This window comes from Cibotium barometz, chromosome 35 (assembly GCF_041138505.1).
Source record: "Cibotium barometz isolate CiBa-2024 chromosome 35, ASM4113850v1, whole genome shotgun sequence".
NCBI classification, from domain to species: Eukaryota; Viridiplantae; Streptophyta; class Polypodiopsida; order Cyatheales; family Cibotiaceae; genus Cibotium; species Cibotium barometz.
This window is the reverse complement of record NC_141080.1, coordinates 49388670-49404372: the sequence shown is the minus strand read 5'-3', so window position 1 is coordinate 49404372 and position 15703 is coordinate 49388670. Positions and strand designations below refer to the sequence as shown.

The window sequence follows — 15703 nt, the reverse complement described above, 5'->3', positions numbered from 1 at the left end:
GAGACAGATGCATTATGCATACATGAAGGGGATATGTAGATTCTTAAAATTAAAGGCCCAAATCTCATTACATTGAATATGCTTTACTTTTCTTTTATTAATTTTAAAGTGTAAAGGTTTAACATTCCAATTTTTTCCTTTAAGAAAAAATAGGAATGTTATGAGACATTACTATAAGATAGTAAAGCATCTATATATACTCTTCCATTGTAATGGTTCATTATACATTACTAAAGTAAAAGACCCCAAGAAAGTAAAGCTCCTCTTTTAATTCATTGAATTTCTTATGCTATTTTTTTATTTTGCAAAAATAATATGAGTGCTAAAGTACAAAGGCTTAAGCTAGGACCTAACCATTTTTTATGTGTCAAGAAAAGAGAGAAGAAAGATTGGTTCCATAAAAAATAATGATTGAAGAATCCCCTTCCCAAGAAAAGCAAAAACCGACTTGCAAGTTCCCTTGCACACACCATCACACCATCAACTATGGCCATCATAGCTCCATACATCACCCTGCTTCTCCACTATTATAGAGGCTCAAATAGAGAGAAAGTGTTATATGCACATTATGTGTGCATATACTAGGAGGCTAACCCACATTAGGCTTGTGAGCATGGGAGCATGGGAACAAGCTCTAGTGGAGCATGGGTTGGGACTAACCTTAAGGATTAAGGTTAGGGTCAGGCATCCAAGGGTCACACATGGAAAATGGAGAGTCAAGAGTCACTTAAGGGCCCTCCTATATAATAGGGGCATGGGGCACACTTAAGGGAGGCTAAGGCTATGTTATCTTGAGGCTTGGTTGTGTTATGTTCTCTTGTGTAGAGGATCATAACTACTCACCTACCATTTCACACTATGGCTACATGCTATTGGATTGGAGTTATACCTCAATGGTATGGGACATCAAGATAAAGGTATGATGTATTTCATTATAATTCATGTGTGCATCCCTTGGGCTCGGGGGTGGTCAGGTGGATGAGTTTATGCCTTATTTATGCATAACAATTATCTAGAGAGATCTTAGGGTTTTAACAGTGGTATCAGAGCAATCTCTAGTTAATTGTTGTTAATTTTTCTTTCTTATTGCAATTTTTGGTATTTTTTGAAGTAAATTTTAATATTTACTAAATAAAAATGTTATTTTGTTGATTTGTGTTGATGATTTGTATGTGGATCTTCGATATGGCGATTGGAACGCGTGTTACTACTATTCAATGGACGAATCGATGTTGGGGGAAAATTCCGTGAGTTTAATTCTATTTTTTTCTATTTTTTGTAGTTTAAAATAAATAATAATGTTAATTTTTATGAAAATACCACATACTTTATTGTGGATATTTTTGGTAGAATGGATTCCCTAAATTTCTAGAAATTTTATTTTTTTTTTTCTAATTTTTTAGAAATGTTTTGAGCATTTTTATGGTTAAAAATGTACTTTCAATGCATTTTGCGGGCTTTTCGCGGGTATGCTATCAAATTTTTGTCGATTTTCTGCTTAAATTCAGTAGTAGGGGGCAGCATGTTGATGCATGGAATGCTCTCTCGTGTGCGTGGGATCCTCTTCGTCTCTCAAATTAGAATTTTCTCTTCTATTTTTCCTCTCCCCCGTGAGCACCCCTCTTATTAGACAAAAAATTGATTGAATTTTAATCATAATTAAACTTTAATTATGATTAAAGTGATCTTAGTTATGGCTTAATCTTCTCTTAACAAAGAGAAGAGAAGATGGGGTGGAGAAAGAGAGTATGAGAATTGGAGATGGAGAGGAGGAGAGAAGAGAGAGAGAAGCCTCTCTCTCTCTCATTTTTTTTTCCCAACACAACAGGTGGGGGGGGAGCGCGCTATAGCGCAGGGCAAAAAATTACCACCCCCCAAGAAAGTTTTTTTAAAAGTTTTTTTAAAAGTTTTTTTTAAAACCTTAGCTTTAAAAAGTTTTATTTAAAGCTTATTTTTTTTAAATTAAAAAAAGAGATTTCTTTTTTATAAAAAGCTTTTCAAAGCTTGAAAAAAAAGCTTTAAGAAAAGGGGGGAGAAAATATGAATTTGAGAAAAAAAATTCTTTAAAAATATCTAAAATTTTCTCTTAAAACTTTTGGCCATTCCCGGGAAATCTTTTGGCTTTCCGAATTCCAGAAAATCTTTTGACCTTTCGGATTCCGGAAACTTTTGACCTTTCACATTCTGATTTTTTTTGTCTTTTCATTTTCCTGAAACTGTTGGCTTTCCGTATTCCGGGAAAACCGTTGGGATTTCGAAATTTTTTGACTGTTCGTATTCTAAATGCGTTCGGGGTAAATTAAAAATTTTAAAAAAATCCTGAAAATTAGTGGAAAATTAGACAAAGGTTATTTTAAATTTCTGGAAAATGTGGGATTGGTGTTTGGCATGTGGTGTGTCCATTTTGGCACCCGTGACCATTCAAATTCCTTTAAAATATATTTTTGAACCAAAAAATTAAAAAATCCATTAAAATTATAAATTTTCATTGGATTTGAGAATTGTCGAGCGGAATCGGAAATTTCATGAACTATGGGATTCTCAGAAAAAATTAAGAATATTCTAGAAATTATTTTTCTAGGTCTATACAATGTGCACCTATACCATTTTTGGGTGCAAGTTCTTGTGGTTCTACCTACTGTTGAGAGAAATAAGGGAAAAAACAAGGAGATTCTAGTGGTAATGTCACATATTTTTAGTGCTACATATATATGTTTTGTTTCCTTCACATGTAAGGTTCTTCTACCTATCCAAATTGTTGGGGATAGGTTCTATATGGTTTTTCTCATTTCTTTTCATTTATAAGTATGTTCTTCTATCTATCCAATTTTTTGTGAATAGATTCTTAAGAAGAAGGTAGGGGAGTGTGGGTGAGCTTGAGCTCCTTGCAAGAAAACTTCTTCACACACACTATGTCATAACTCTAGTAAACAAAAGTGGCTATCATACATAGCTTGTAAACCTCTAACGGCATATCAACCAAAATCTCATCAACCATACCACTCGCATAAGTGTGAAGGTGTCATCCTAGTGTATTATCCATATCCGCAAAACAAGCAGTTGAGCTCGATATCAGAACACCCCCCCCCGTGTGCCCCGCCCCCCCTCAAGCTTAACTCCATACCCTACACTCCAAGTAAGCATTTAAACCTACAAAGCTTCTCAATACCCAATGTATTTATAAAATTTTCCACCTGATTCTATGTGCGAACATAAAATAGATTCACATTACCTAGAACCTTCTCCTCCACAAAATGGTAATGCACCTCAATGTGCTTCATCCTAGCATGATACATTGGGTCATTGCTGCTCATGTTATCATAATAAATGGCAACTACCCTATCCATAGGCTCAGCTATATCTAAAATACGCTTCTTCAACCAAGCTACGTCACATTTCACCATAGGGCGCCCTTGTACTTAGCCTTTGTACTCAATAAAGCAACCACCCACTGCCAAAAGTAATACTCCCAAAAGAGAACATAAAGCTACTAGCATATCTCATGCTTGAGACCCATATTTGAGACACTAATAGGAAAATCTACATGTGTGTACCTATGTCCCACCTTCATAGAAAAGTCCATAATGTACTATAGACTTTATGCACCTGAGTATCCTTCTAGCTACATCTAAATGTGGCTTCCTTGAGGCCTGTATAAACTGACACACCAATCTGACCAAAGAATAGCTCAGATTTGGCCTATGATAGTCATGTAAAAATTAAACTACCTACTATGCATATGTACATAGTAGGGTCCTCTAAGAGATCACCTGTATTAGTTGCAGACATCTTCGTGTTTTGTTCGAATGAAATTGAGATTTTCTTACAACCTATTATAGCATACTTAGACATCATGTCCAAAGCATACTGCCTTTGCAAAAGCCAAATCCTATCAAACATGATCTAAGAACCTCCTCTATACCCAAGATTTATTGTAGCTCACCCAAATATTTCATTTCAAACTTCTTCTTAAGAAGTATCTTCATCTCATCTATCACACCTTTGACAATCAAGTCATCAACATAGATGACCACTAGCATAGTCTCCTTGTCAGCCTTTCTCACGTAAAGTGAGAAATCAACATTGGATATCTAAAATTTGATAGTGACAAAGAAACCCGCCCTATAGTATTTGGCCATGTTGTAAGTGCTTGCTTCAAGATATATAAGGCTTTGTGTAACCTTATAAACAAAATCTGGTTATGCACAATCCTCATATCCTAATGGCTAAAAGAACCATGTAAACTTCCTCTTGTAAGTCACAATGTAAAGTTGTATTCTTTACATCCATTTGATATAAAGAACATCCCTTAACTGTAGCCAGAGCAATGATTTCTCTCATAGTTTCCATTCTAGTGGTCGGGTTAAATATCTCCTCATAGTCAATACCATATATTTGTGCTTCTCCCTTGGCAACCAATCTTTTTTTGTACCTCTAAGAGAACCATCTGAATTATGCTTCACTTTGTAGACCTAGTTACATCCAATGCCTTCTTTTCCTTAGTAGGCAAAGGCACTAAATCCAATGTCTCATTAGCATCTAATGAAGCCTTGTCCTCATCCATGGCATCTTCCCAATTCTTATGTCTAAGTGCATCCTCAAAACATGTGGACTCTACCTTGTATAGTTTGGACAAAATATGCACAATGATGGGTGTATCTAAACCTATCCACTAGATATTTGACTCTAGAAGCATAAACTTGGATCACTACTATATGCAACAAGCATTATGGCTTCATGCATGAAGGCTTTATGCATAAGGGCTAATTGCATGATGCCTTATGCATAAGGGCTAATTGCATGATGCCTTATGCATAGAGAATTAAACATAAGGATTTTGCATGAAGCTAAATGCATAAAGGTTTCATGCATAAAGCTGAGGCCTTATGCATAAGGCTTGAGGCTTTATGCATAAAGCTTTGAGGAGTAAGCATCAAGCCTATATGCATAAGGCTTAAGCATAATGTTTAAGCCTTATGCACAGAGGCTTAAGCATAAGAGTTTTATGCATAAGGACTTAAGCTTATGCATAAGTCATATGCTTCAAGCTTACTACATAAGCCATATGCATAAATCTTATTAACATATGTATTTCCTTATGCTTGTAGACTGTCCTTGCAATCTAAGCTCAACTTTGCAACGCATTGACTACTTATCTTCTTAAGGTAAGAGTACTTGTCTTTCATAGTTCATGCTTAGAGCTTAAGAATAAAGACTTCTTGATGCATAGAGCTTATGCATAAAGCCTTCATGCATAGAGCTAAGACTTTATGTATAAAGCTTTGAGGCTTAAGCATTAAGCCTCCATGCATAAGGCTTAAGCATAATGTTTAAGCCTTATGCATAGAGACTTAAGCATAAGAGCTTTATGCATAAGGGCTTAAGCTTATGCATAAGCCATATGCTTCAAGCATACTACACAAGCTTGAATATGCATAAGCCATATGCATAAAGCTTAGTAACATATATATTTTCGTATGCTTGTTGATTGTCCTTGCAACATAAGCTCAACTTCACAACGCATTGACTAATCTTCTTCTCAAGGTAAGAATACTTGTCTTTCATAGTTCATTTCCTTACTTGTTTATGGTGCACCCTAGGGTGCTTGAGAGTATTTTATTTCACAACACAATAAACTTAAGACTTTTGCATTTATACATAAGAGCTTAATGCATGAAACCTTATACAACAAGCATTATGGCATCATGCATGAAGGCTTTATGCATAAGGGCTAATTGCATGATGTCTTATGCATAGAGAATTAAACATAAGGCTTTATGCGTAAGGCTTTTGCATGAAGCTAAATGCATAAAGGTTTCATGCATAGAGGTGAGGCTTTATGCATAAAGCTTTGAGGCTTAAGCATTAAGCCTCTATGCATAAAGCTTAAGCATAATGTTTAAGCCTTATTCATAGAGGCTTAAGCATAAGGGCTTCATACATAAGAACTTAAGCTTATGCATGTCATATGCGTCAAGCTTACTACATAATCCATATGCATAAAGCTTATTAACACATATATTTGCTTATGCTTGTAGATTGTCCTTACAATATAAGCTCAACTTCGCAACGCATGAACTCCTTATCTTCTTCTCAAGGTAAGAGTACTTGTGTTTCATAGTTCATTTCTTTACTTGTTTATGGTGCACCCTCGGATACTTGGGAGTATTTTATTTCATAACACATAGAGCGTAAGGCTTATGCATGTAGCAAAAAGGCCCTATGTATAAAGCCTTAATGCTTAGAGCTTAAGCATAAAGGCTTCTTCATGCGTACAACTTATGCATAAAGTCTTCATGCATAGAGCTAAGGCTTTATGCATAAAGCTTTGAGGCTGAAGCATAATGTTTAAGCCTTATGCATAGAGGCTTAAGCATAAGAGCTTTATGCATAAGGGCTTAAGCTTATGCATAAGCCATATGCTTCAAGCTTACTACATAAGCTTGAATATGCATAAAGCTTATTAATGTATATATTTCCTTATGTTTGTTGATTGTCCTTGCAACATAAGCTCAACTTCACAACGCATTGACTAATCTTCTTCTCAAGGTAAGAGTACTTGTCTTTCATAGTTCATTTCTTTACTTGTTTATGGTGCACCGTGGGGTGCTTTTGGGAGTATTTTATTTCACAACATAATAAACTTAAGGCTTTTGCATTTATACATAAGAGATTAATGCATGAAACCGTATGCAATAAGCATTATGGCATCATGCATAAAGGCTTTATGCATAAGGGCTAATTGAATGATGCCTTATGCATAGAGAATTAAACATAAGGCTTTATGCATAAGGCTTCTGCATGAAGCTAAATGCATAAAGGTTTCATGCATAGAGCTAAGGCTTTATGCATAAGGCTTTGAGGCTTAAGTATTAAGCCTCTATGCATAAGGCTTTGTGGCTTAAGTATTAAGCCTCTATGCATAAGGCTTAAGCATAATGTTTAAGCCTTATGCATAGAGGCTTAAGAATAAGGGCTTTATACATAAGGACTTAAGCATATGCATAAGTCATATGCTTCAAGCTTACTACATAAACCATATGTATAAAGATTATTAACATATATATTTTCTTATGCTTGTAGATTGTCCTTGCAATATAAGCTCAAATTCGCAACGCATTGACTACTTATCTTCTTCTCAAGATAAGAGCACTTGTCTTTCATAGTTTATTTCTTTACTTGTTTATGGTGCACCCTTTAATACTTGGGAGTATTTTATTTCATAACACATAAAGCGTAAGGCTTATGCATAATGCATCATGCAATAAGGCCTTATGTATAAAGACTTAATGCTTAGAGCTTAAGCATAAAAGCTTCTTCATGCATAGAGCTTATGCATAAAGCCTTCATGCATAGAGCTAAGACTTTATGCATAAAGCTTTGAGGCTTAAGCATTAAACCTCCATGCATAAGGCTGAAGCATAATGTTTAAGCCTTATGCATAGAGGCTTAAGCATAAGAGCTTTATGCATAAGGGCTTAAGCTTATGCATAAGCCGTATGCTTCAAGCTTAGTACATAAGCTTGAATATGCATAAGCTATATGCATAAAGCTTATTAACATATATATTTTCTTATGCTTGATATTCTCTTTTCAGATCAGGTTTTTCCTAATTTTCCCAACATCGTTTTGTGAGGCTAACCCTCGCCCCACCATCCAGGATAGCCAGTGCTCTTAGTATCCGTTAAGATGAATTGGGATCATAGCATTAGTGTCATCCCTTTTGTTAATAACTCCCCAATTGATTAACTGGTATCTTGACGACTCTAGTTGTTCTTCCCTTGTGTGTTTTAAGGTTCTTTCTGCGAGGTGAGTGAACATCCTTTGTAGTGTCGACTGGCCTTAGTCCGCCCTCTACCCATTCCTTTATGTTTTTTCATAATGTTGGTGAAAAGCGTAGCAATTATCGCAATGGCATTTACACAGAAGTGGATAGTATAGCCGCCACTACAAGAGAATGATAACATAGCCGCGCAAACTAGAGAGAGATGGAAGTGAGAGAGGAGCCATGGGCTATATGTGCGACTATATGTGTGGATATATGCGTGTCTATAAGCGCGTCTATACTGATACGTCTATACTAATATAGACGTGAGTATAGATGTGCTCTTAAAAAAAAATCGAATAATCCCGCATCAACGCCGCAACTATTTTCGCTTCCCCTCTGCTCCCTTCCTATACCTCTTCCTCATGATGGCTGCACCTCACCCTTTGTCCTCTCCTCTCAAGTCTCCTCCCAAGGACGATTCCTCTCACAAGGTAATCTCTATCCCACTTGTCTCTCCCACCTCTTCATATATTCATGGTTTTTGAATGGTATGTTTAGAATTAGGGTTTTTGATTGGTATTCTCTTCACTCTCTTTCTCTCTCTCTCATGCATAAGCTTCTTATGTTTAAATTTTTTGAATGGTATTCTCTTCTCTATCTCTCTTTCTTATGCAGAGGCTTATGCATAAGAGGCTTATACTTAAACCTCCTTATGCATAAGAGTTTTATAAAAAAATGTAAATCCTCAATAATTTAGTGGCTACACAAGCCATGGATATAGAGGCAAAAAAAGTTTGTTGATGCACGAGCCGTGGATATAGAGGCAAAAAAAGTTTGTTGACATGTCTACGAGGATTATAGTGGGTTACGCAAAGAGGGCTCTATTCACACGAGCTATAGCTATTCCGTAAGGCTTGTATTGATAATAGGGTTGTATTGATTATGTGAGCATATTACTACCACAAGCTATTCCGTTATGGTTGTATTGCGACTGAGCATATTATCATGCACGATAGTAGGTGAATGGATGCATGATAGGTGAATATATATATGTACACATCTACAAAAAAGTGTCGAAATTCTCAAACTGTAAGGGGATCCATAATGCTTGCTTCAATGTGCAGGGTGGGAAGGTAAGGGTTATTTGATATTTATATCTCTGTATTTGCTCGGTCCTTTCTGGAGTCACTTACTGTGTTGGGTGTTTCGATAGGTTGGAAGGAAGATGGAAGAAAACACCAAGGTGTCCTTCGGATTGGGGACTAGATAATGTCACCTTGGTTCAACGAATCTAAGCTATGAGTGTCTTTGCTTGGCACTTCCATTTTGTAATCACACTCCATATTGGAGTAAAGCTCAACTTCACAACGCATTGACTAACTAATCTTCTTCTCAAGGTAAGAGTACATGTCTTTCATAATTCATTTCTTGACTTATTTATGGTGCACCCTCGGGTGCTTGCGAGTACTTTATATCACAACACAATAAACTTAAGGCTTTTGCATTTATACATAAGAGCTTAATGCATAAACCCCTATGCAACAGGCATTATGGCTTCATGCATGAAGGCTGTACGCATAAGGGCTAATTGAATGATGCCTTATGCATAGAGAATTAAACATAAGGCTTTTGCATGAAGCTGAATGCATAAAGGTTTCACACATAGAGCTGAGGCTTTATGCATTAAGCTTTGAGGCTTAAGCATTAAGCCTCTATGCATAAGGGCTTTATGCGCATAAGGACTTAAGCTTATGCATAAGTCATATACTTCAAGCTTACTACATAAGACCTATGCATAAAGCTTATTAACATATATATTTTCTTATGCTTGTTGATTGTCCTTGGCATATAAGCTCAGCTTCACAACACATTGACTACTTATCTTCTTCTCAAGGTAAAGAGTACTTGTCTTTCATAGTTCATTTCTTTACTTGTTTATGGTGCATCCTTGGATACCTGGGAGTATTTTATTTCATAACACATAAAATGTAAGGCTTATGAATAATGCATCATGCAATAAGCCTTTATGTATAAAGCCTTAATGCTTAGAGCTTAAGCCTAAAGGCTTCTTCATGCATAGAGCTTATGCATAAAGCCTTCATGCATAGATCTAAGGCTTTATGTATAAAGCTTTGAGGCTAAAGCATTAAGCCTCTATGCAAAAGGCTTAAGCATAATGTGTAAGCCTTAAGCACAGAGACTTAAGCATAAGAGCTTTATGCATAAGGACTCAAGCTTATGCATAAGTCATATGCTTCAAGCTTACTACATAAGCTTGAATATGCATAAGCCATATGCACAAAGCTTATTAACATATATATTTTCTTATGCTTGTTGATTGTCCTTGCAACATAAGCTCAAATTCACAATGCATTGACTAATCCTCTCCTTAAGGTAAGAGTACTTGTCTTTCATAGTTCATTTCTTTACTTGTTTATGGTGCACCCTTGGATGCTTGGGAGTATTTTATTTCACAACACAATAAACTTAAGGCTTTTGCATTTATATATAAGAGATTAATGCATGAAAGCTTATGCAACAAGCATTATGACATCATGCATAAAGATTTTATGCATAAGGACTAACTGCATGATACCTTATGCATAGAGAATTAAATATAAAGATTTTATGCATGAAGACTTTATGCATAAGGGCTAATTGCATGATACCTTATGCATAGAGAATTAAACATAAGACTTTATGCATAAGGCTTTTGCATAAAGCTAAATGCATAAAGGTTTCATGCATAGAGCTGAGGCTTTATGCATAAAGCTTTGAGGCTTAAGCATTAAGTCTCTATGCATAAGCCTTAAGCATAATGTTTAAGCCTTATGCATAGAGACTTAAGCATAAGGACTTTATACATAAGGACTTAAGCTTATGCATAAGTCATATGCTTCAAGCTTACTACATAAGCCATAGACGTAAATCTTATTAACATATATATTTTCTTATGCTTGTAGATTGTCCTTGTAATATAAGCTCAACTTCGCAACACATTGACTACTTATCTTCTTCTAGAGATAAGAGCACTTGTCTTTCATAGTTCATTTCTTTACTTGTTTATGATGCAGCCTCGGATTTCATAACATATAAAGCGAAAGGCTTATACATAATGCATCATGCAATTAGCCCTTATGTATAAAGCCTTAATACTTAGAGCTTAATTATAAAAGCTTCTTCATGAATAGAGCTTCTGCATAAAGCCTTCATGTATAGAGCTAAGGCCTTATGCATAAAGCTTTGAGGCTTAAGCATTAAGCCTCTATGCATAAGGCTCAAGCATAATGTTTAAAGCCTTATGCATGGAGGCTTAAGCATAAGGGCTTTATGCATAAGGACTTAAGCTTATGCATAAGTCATATGCTTCAAGCTTACTATATAAGCCATATGCATAAAAGCTTATTAACATATATATTTTCTCTTGCTTGTAGATTATCCTTGCAATATAAGCTCAACTTCGTAATGCATTGACTACTTATCTTCTTCTCAAGATCATAGTACTTGTCTTTCATAGTTCATTCTTTACTTGTTTATAATGCACCCTCGAATACTTGGGAGTATTTTATTTCATAACACATAAAGCATAAAGCTTATGTATAATGCATCATGTAATAAGGTCTTATGTATAAAGCCTTAATTCTTAGAGCTTAAGCATAAAAGCTTAAGCATAAAGCCTTCATGCATAGAGCTAAGGCTTTATGCATAAAGCTTTGAGGCTTAAGCATTACGCCTGTATTCATGAGACTTAAGCATAATGTTTAAGCCCTACGCATAAAGACTTAAGCATAAGAGCTTTATGCATAAGGGCTTAAGCGTATGCATAAGCCATATGCTTCATAAGCTTGAATATACATAAACCATATGCATAAAGCTTATTAACATACATTTTTTCTTATGCTTGTTGATTGTCCTTGCAACATAAGCTCAACTTCACAACGCATTGACTAATCTTCTCCTCAAGGTAAGAGTACTCGTCTTTCATAGTTCATTTCTTTACTTGTTTATGATGCACTCTCGAGTGCTTGGGAGTATTTTCTTTTACAAACACAATAAACTTAAGGCTTTTGCATTTATACATAAGGCATGAAGTCTTATGCAACAAGCATTATGGCTTCATGCATGAAAGCTTTATGCAAAACAACTAATTGCATAATGCCTTATGCATAGAGAATTAAAGAATTAAACATAGGGCTTTTATGCATGAAGCTAAATGCATAAAGCTTATTACATGATATCTTATGCATAGAGGTCTAAACATAAGGCTTTATGCATGAAGCTAAATGCATAAAGCTTATTACATGATATCTTATGCATAGAGGTCTAAACATAAGGCTTTATGCATGAAGCTAAATGCATAAGGCTGCTTAATGCATAAGTCATATGCTTAAAGCTTAATGCATAGAGACTATATATTACATTTAGCTTTATGTATAGAGACTTTATGCATAAGCTCTGTAGATTCAGGTAATGAGTTAAGGATGATGTTATCATGTCTTTTTCAAGAATGACTATCAATTTTATGAACTTGTTTTTTCAAGTCTTGTAATTTTGTTAAATATTCATTTATAGACTCCTTCTCTTTCAAATTTTCATTATCAAGTTGCCTTTGGAAAATGGCAATCCTTATATCATTTTTAGCTTGATACATAGTTTCTAGAGTATTCTAAGCATGCATGGACGTTTTACAAGAGCGAATGTGTGGAACGATAGAGAAAATGAATGCTAAATGTTGAGCATCGTGTGAGTCTCATCTTCTTTAAGGAGCTTGATGTTTGTTAGCCCTAGCTCCTTTCAGGAGGATTAGGAGAAATTGTGCTAGGGCAAGAAAGATCTCAACAAATCATTTGACAAGTTCTTGGCTATACCTCACTGCTTGAGAATTGTGCTAGGGCATTGGGGCCAAGGGGTGGGAATGCCCTCCACCAGCTTTGGCACACCTATATGACGAGGTTGGGCCCATTCCTTGTACAAACCCTAACCTACACTCAGTCATTCCTCAACCACATCGCATTATCAAGACTCACAAGGCACGCTAAACCCTAATTGTCCTTACCCTATAAGGTCCCTCAATATTGTCTTGGCGCATGCATATGCAGACTCGTGCATGCGAGTGTTTCAATTCGCTTTTATATTGGAGAGTTTTGAAAACCCAGAGAGATGACACGTTCGTGTTTCAAATTTTACACGACATTGCAAAAACTCTATTTTGAATCTCTTTACAGTTTGAAAAATTTTGGAACCTCCAATGTACCGGATACTAGTTATGCCAGTAGCTATCAGATACAGATACAAGTTCGTAAGTATTCGATACTTATGATACATGCCAAATACAAGACATCATTATATTGATTTTACTCTCATCCCACGGATGATTATTGTGAGATGGATACAATCATGTACCAAAGCATGTTGGAGCAAACACTTGCAATTCATCAGCCCTAATCATGACCATCATATACATATACATAAGCAAAGCCTCATAACATTATCAATCTACTAAGGCATCAAACGCTGTAATAGGCTTTACATGTCAGCAAGGTGGCTCTTCAAAGCGTAGATAATCATACATCACCCCAGTAAAGATGCTAGTTGCCTTTCTTTGGGTCAAATAGAGTACATTCTCACCTTCATGAAGTAGTTTTGGAGCGACATCCACACTGAACAAATGGTACAAGCCATGAATTCCATGCCTTGCAATGGCATTATCTTTACCCGTTTGCATAGTGTCAAAGTGGGGCCTATAAACACTCGGGTCGTTGAATCGAACCTGCCCAATCAGCAACAAACACAAGTGAGCAGGTGTTTTACACTGTGAACTATCGCACAATTTTTTATTCATGTCCCAAAAGAAATGACACTTGCTGTACCTTGTTGCAATTCATTTTTACCGTAGATAATATCACAATCTTCCCAAGTTCAGGCAACCTCTTCTGTAACTCTCATTGGGCACCTTTCCTCCTGATTGGGTATCTAGCGTTAGACCTTTTGATCTTGCCTACCTACCCTATAGCTCAAAGTCCTGTCCACTTGCATCTGATTCTTTTGTGGGACAATGGATACGTGTTTTACCCACATGAGGACACCAAATTCTAGGTCTGGGTGCCCTCAAAAGCCTCTCTCCAAATCTGTCATGTGGGCGGGATCTCAATAGTCTGCCATAGAATCTATAGGAGCGTGATGGTGGCAAGTTGCAACAACAGGACCCTTGGCATCTACCAAAATTTGGGTGCAGTCCTGGGAGCTTGTGCTTCTCGCGGTACGATAGGAGGAACACCGGCTCGACTCGACAGGTTCTATGTGGATGAGTGAGCTTGCGGTTGCCGGGGCATGATAGGCATCTTGGCGGGCACACTCTGGTTATTATGTCCTTAGAGGACCCCTGGAAGCAGGAAAGGCATGCAAGCACTAGGATTCCAGACAGCCACATACAGGACCCAAGATCTCCAGCAGGATAGAGCAGATATGGGCGGGACTAGAGTTTACCTCATGATCTGCCGCGTACACCTTGGATGTGGGCCTTGGGGAGATCAACAGTTTTTTACAGGAGGCAGCACAGAGCAGACTGGAGGGATTTCGTGAGCAAGAAAGGAGCCTGGGGAGGGGTCTTGCTTCTCTCCAACGGCTTCAGCAGTGTTCCTCCGATAGCTCGTGGATTGAGATTCAGCTTGCTGCTGCTCGCACGGAGATCAGATCCATCGAGGAGAAGGTGGAGCACATGTACCATGCCATATCTTTCTTTTTGACCCATGCAGGAGAGTCACGGGGGACTTCTTTGAGATTGCTGGTGGGATTTTCTACTGGGCGACAGCAAGAACATCTTTGCGCAAACCACACAAGCCTTGAAGACCTGCATTTTTAGGCGCATCAGTCCAGTCCTGCAGGCAGCACGCTCTCGCAGCCCACGCAACTCTCTTTCAGCCAGACGACCCCCAGATTCAGCTTGCAGCCCTGCGCTTCGAATTCGCACAGAGCTGATGGGTGTCATGTGCTGCGCCTGTGTGTGAGAGCTGCTTCTGTAACCTGCAAACAAAAGGCCTGAAGTGCACCCTTAAGATTCTCCAGATCGTTCTCAGTGGTCTTGAATAAAACTTCTTTCCCCTCCTGCCTCTCCTGCTTCTTTGTCTGCATCAACATACGGAAAAGCTTTTACTGTGTTCAAGTTGGTCGCCTGCCCTTTGATTGGCATTATGGCTTCTGCCCCAGCCGATCATCCTCCACCCCCACCCCCACCGCCAAGAGAACAATCCTATTTTCCGAAGATGAGCTTAGGACCTTACAGGCAGATTTTGATAAAGAAGTCAAGACTACACTCATTGGAAAGATTTTCGGGTCTCCCACTCTCAGGCTAGAGATTGGATCCTGGCAGCACTTCCCACGGAGCTTGCCTCGCATTTCACTGATGCGTGCATGCTTGGAAGGGGCTTCTTCCAAGCGGATTTCGATTCGGTGGAGGCAAAGGTGGAGGCAAACCTCACGGACTCTTGAGAGCAGCCCGTTTCCACTCGGTTCGAGGAAACTATTCTTCTTCTGATACCGCTGGAACTTCGACTTGGTGCTAGAGGAATGACCTGGGCTCTCACAGATCTATTGGAAGTTTTTGGCTTCCATAGGATCAACCCTTGGACAGGTTCTGGAAGTCCCCGCCCTTCCAGAGACACCTGCCACAGCTGAAGCAGCTCACGGCCAGTGTTAATGAGGTACCACGAGTCATGATACTCGTCAGTGACCCTTGTTTTACAGACGATCATGTGATGCTGCCAGGACTAGATGGCTCTCCATTCAGATGGCTCTTTATCCCTCTTATCTTTTAAAAATCTGCTTCTCTGACTCCTAGACACTCGTGAGATCCCGCCTCTGATATTCCATCCAATGTGCAGCATACCTACAATCAATTCAGCATTGCATTTGATTTCAGCACCCGGGTATTCTACA

The 15703-nt window shown here is 37.8% G+C and overlaps 1 protein-coding gene across 3 annotated transcripts in view; it reads right to left on the bottom strand.

Moving 5' to 3' along the window:
• Positions 1-13092: 13092 nt before the first annotated feature.
• LOC147618551 (uncharacterized) overlaps positions 13093-15703 on the bottom strand; it is a 213023-nt gene continuing 210412 nt past the window's right edge. For all 3 annotated transcript variants that reach the window (XM_086775008.1, XM_086775006.1, XM_086775007.1), the window contains one exon: positions 13093-13538. In XM_086775008.1, coding sequence (XP_086631134.1) covers positions 13302-13538 — 237 coding nt within the window. In that variant the 3' untranslated portion in view covers positions 13093-13301. The remainder of the gene's footprint in view (positions 13539-15703) is intronic.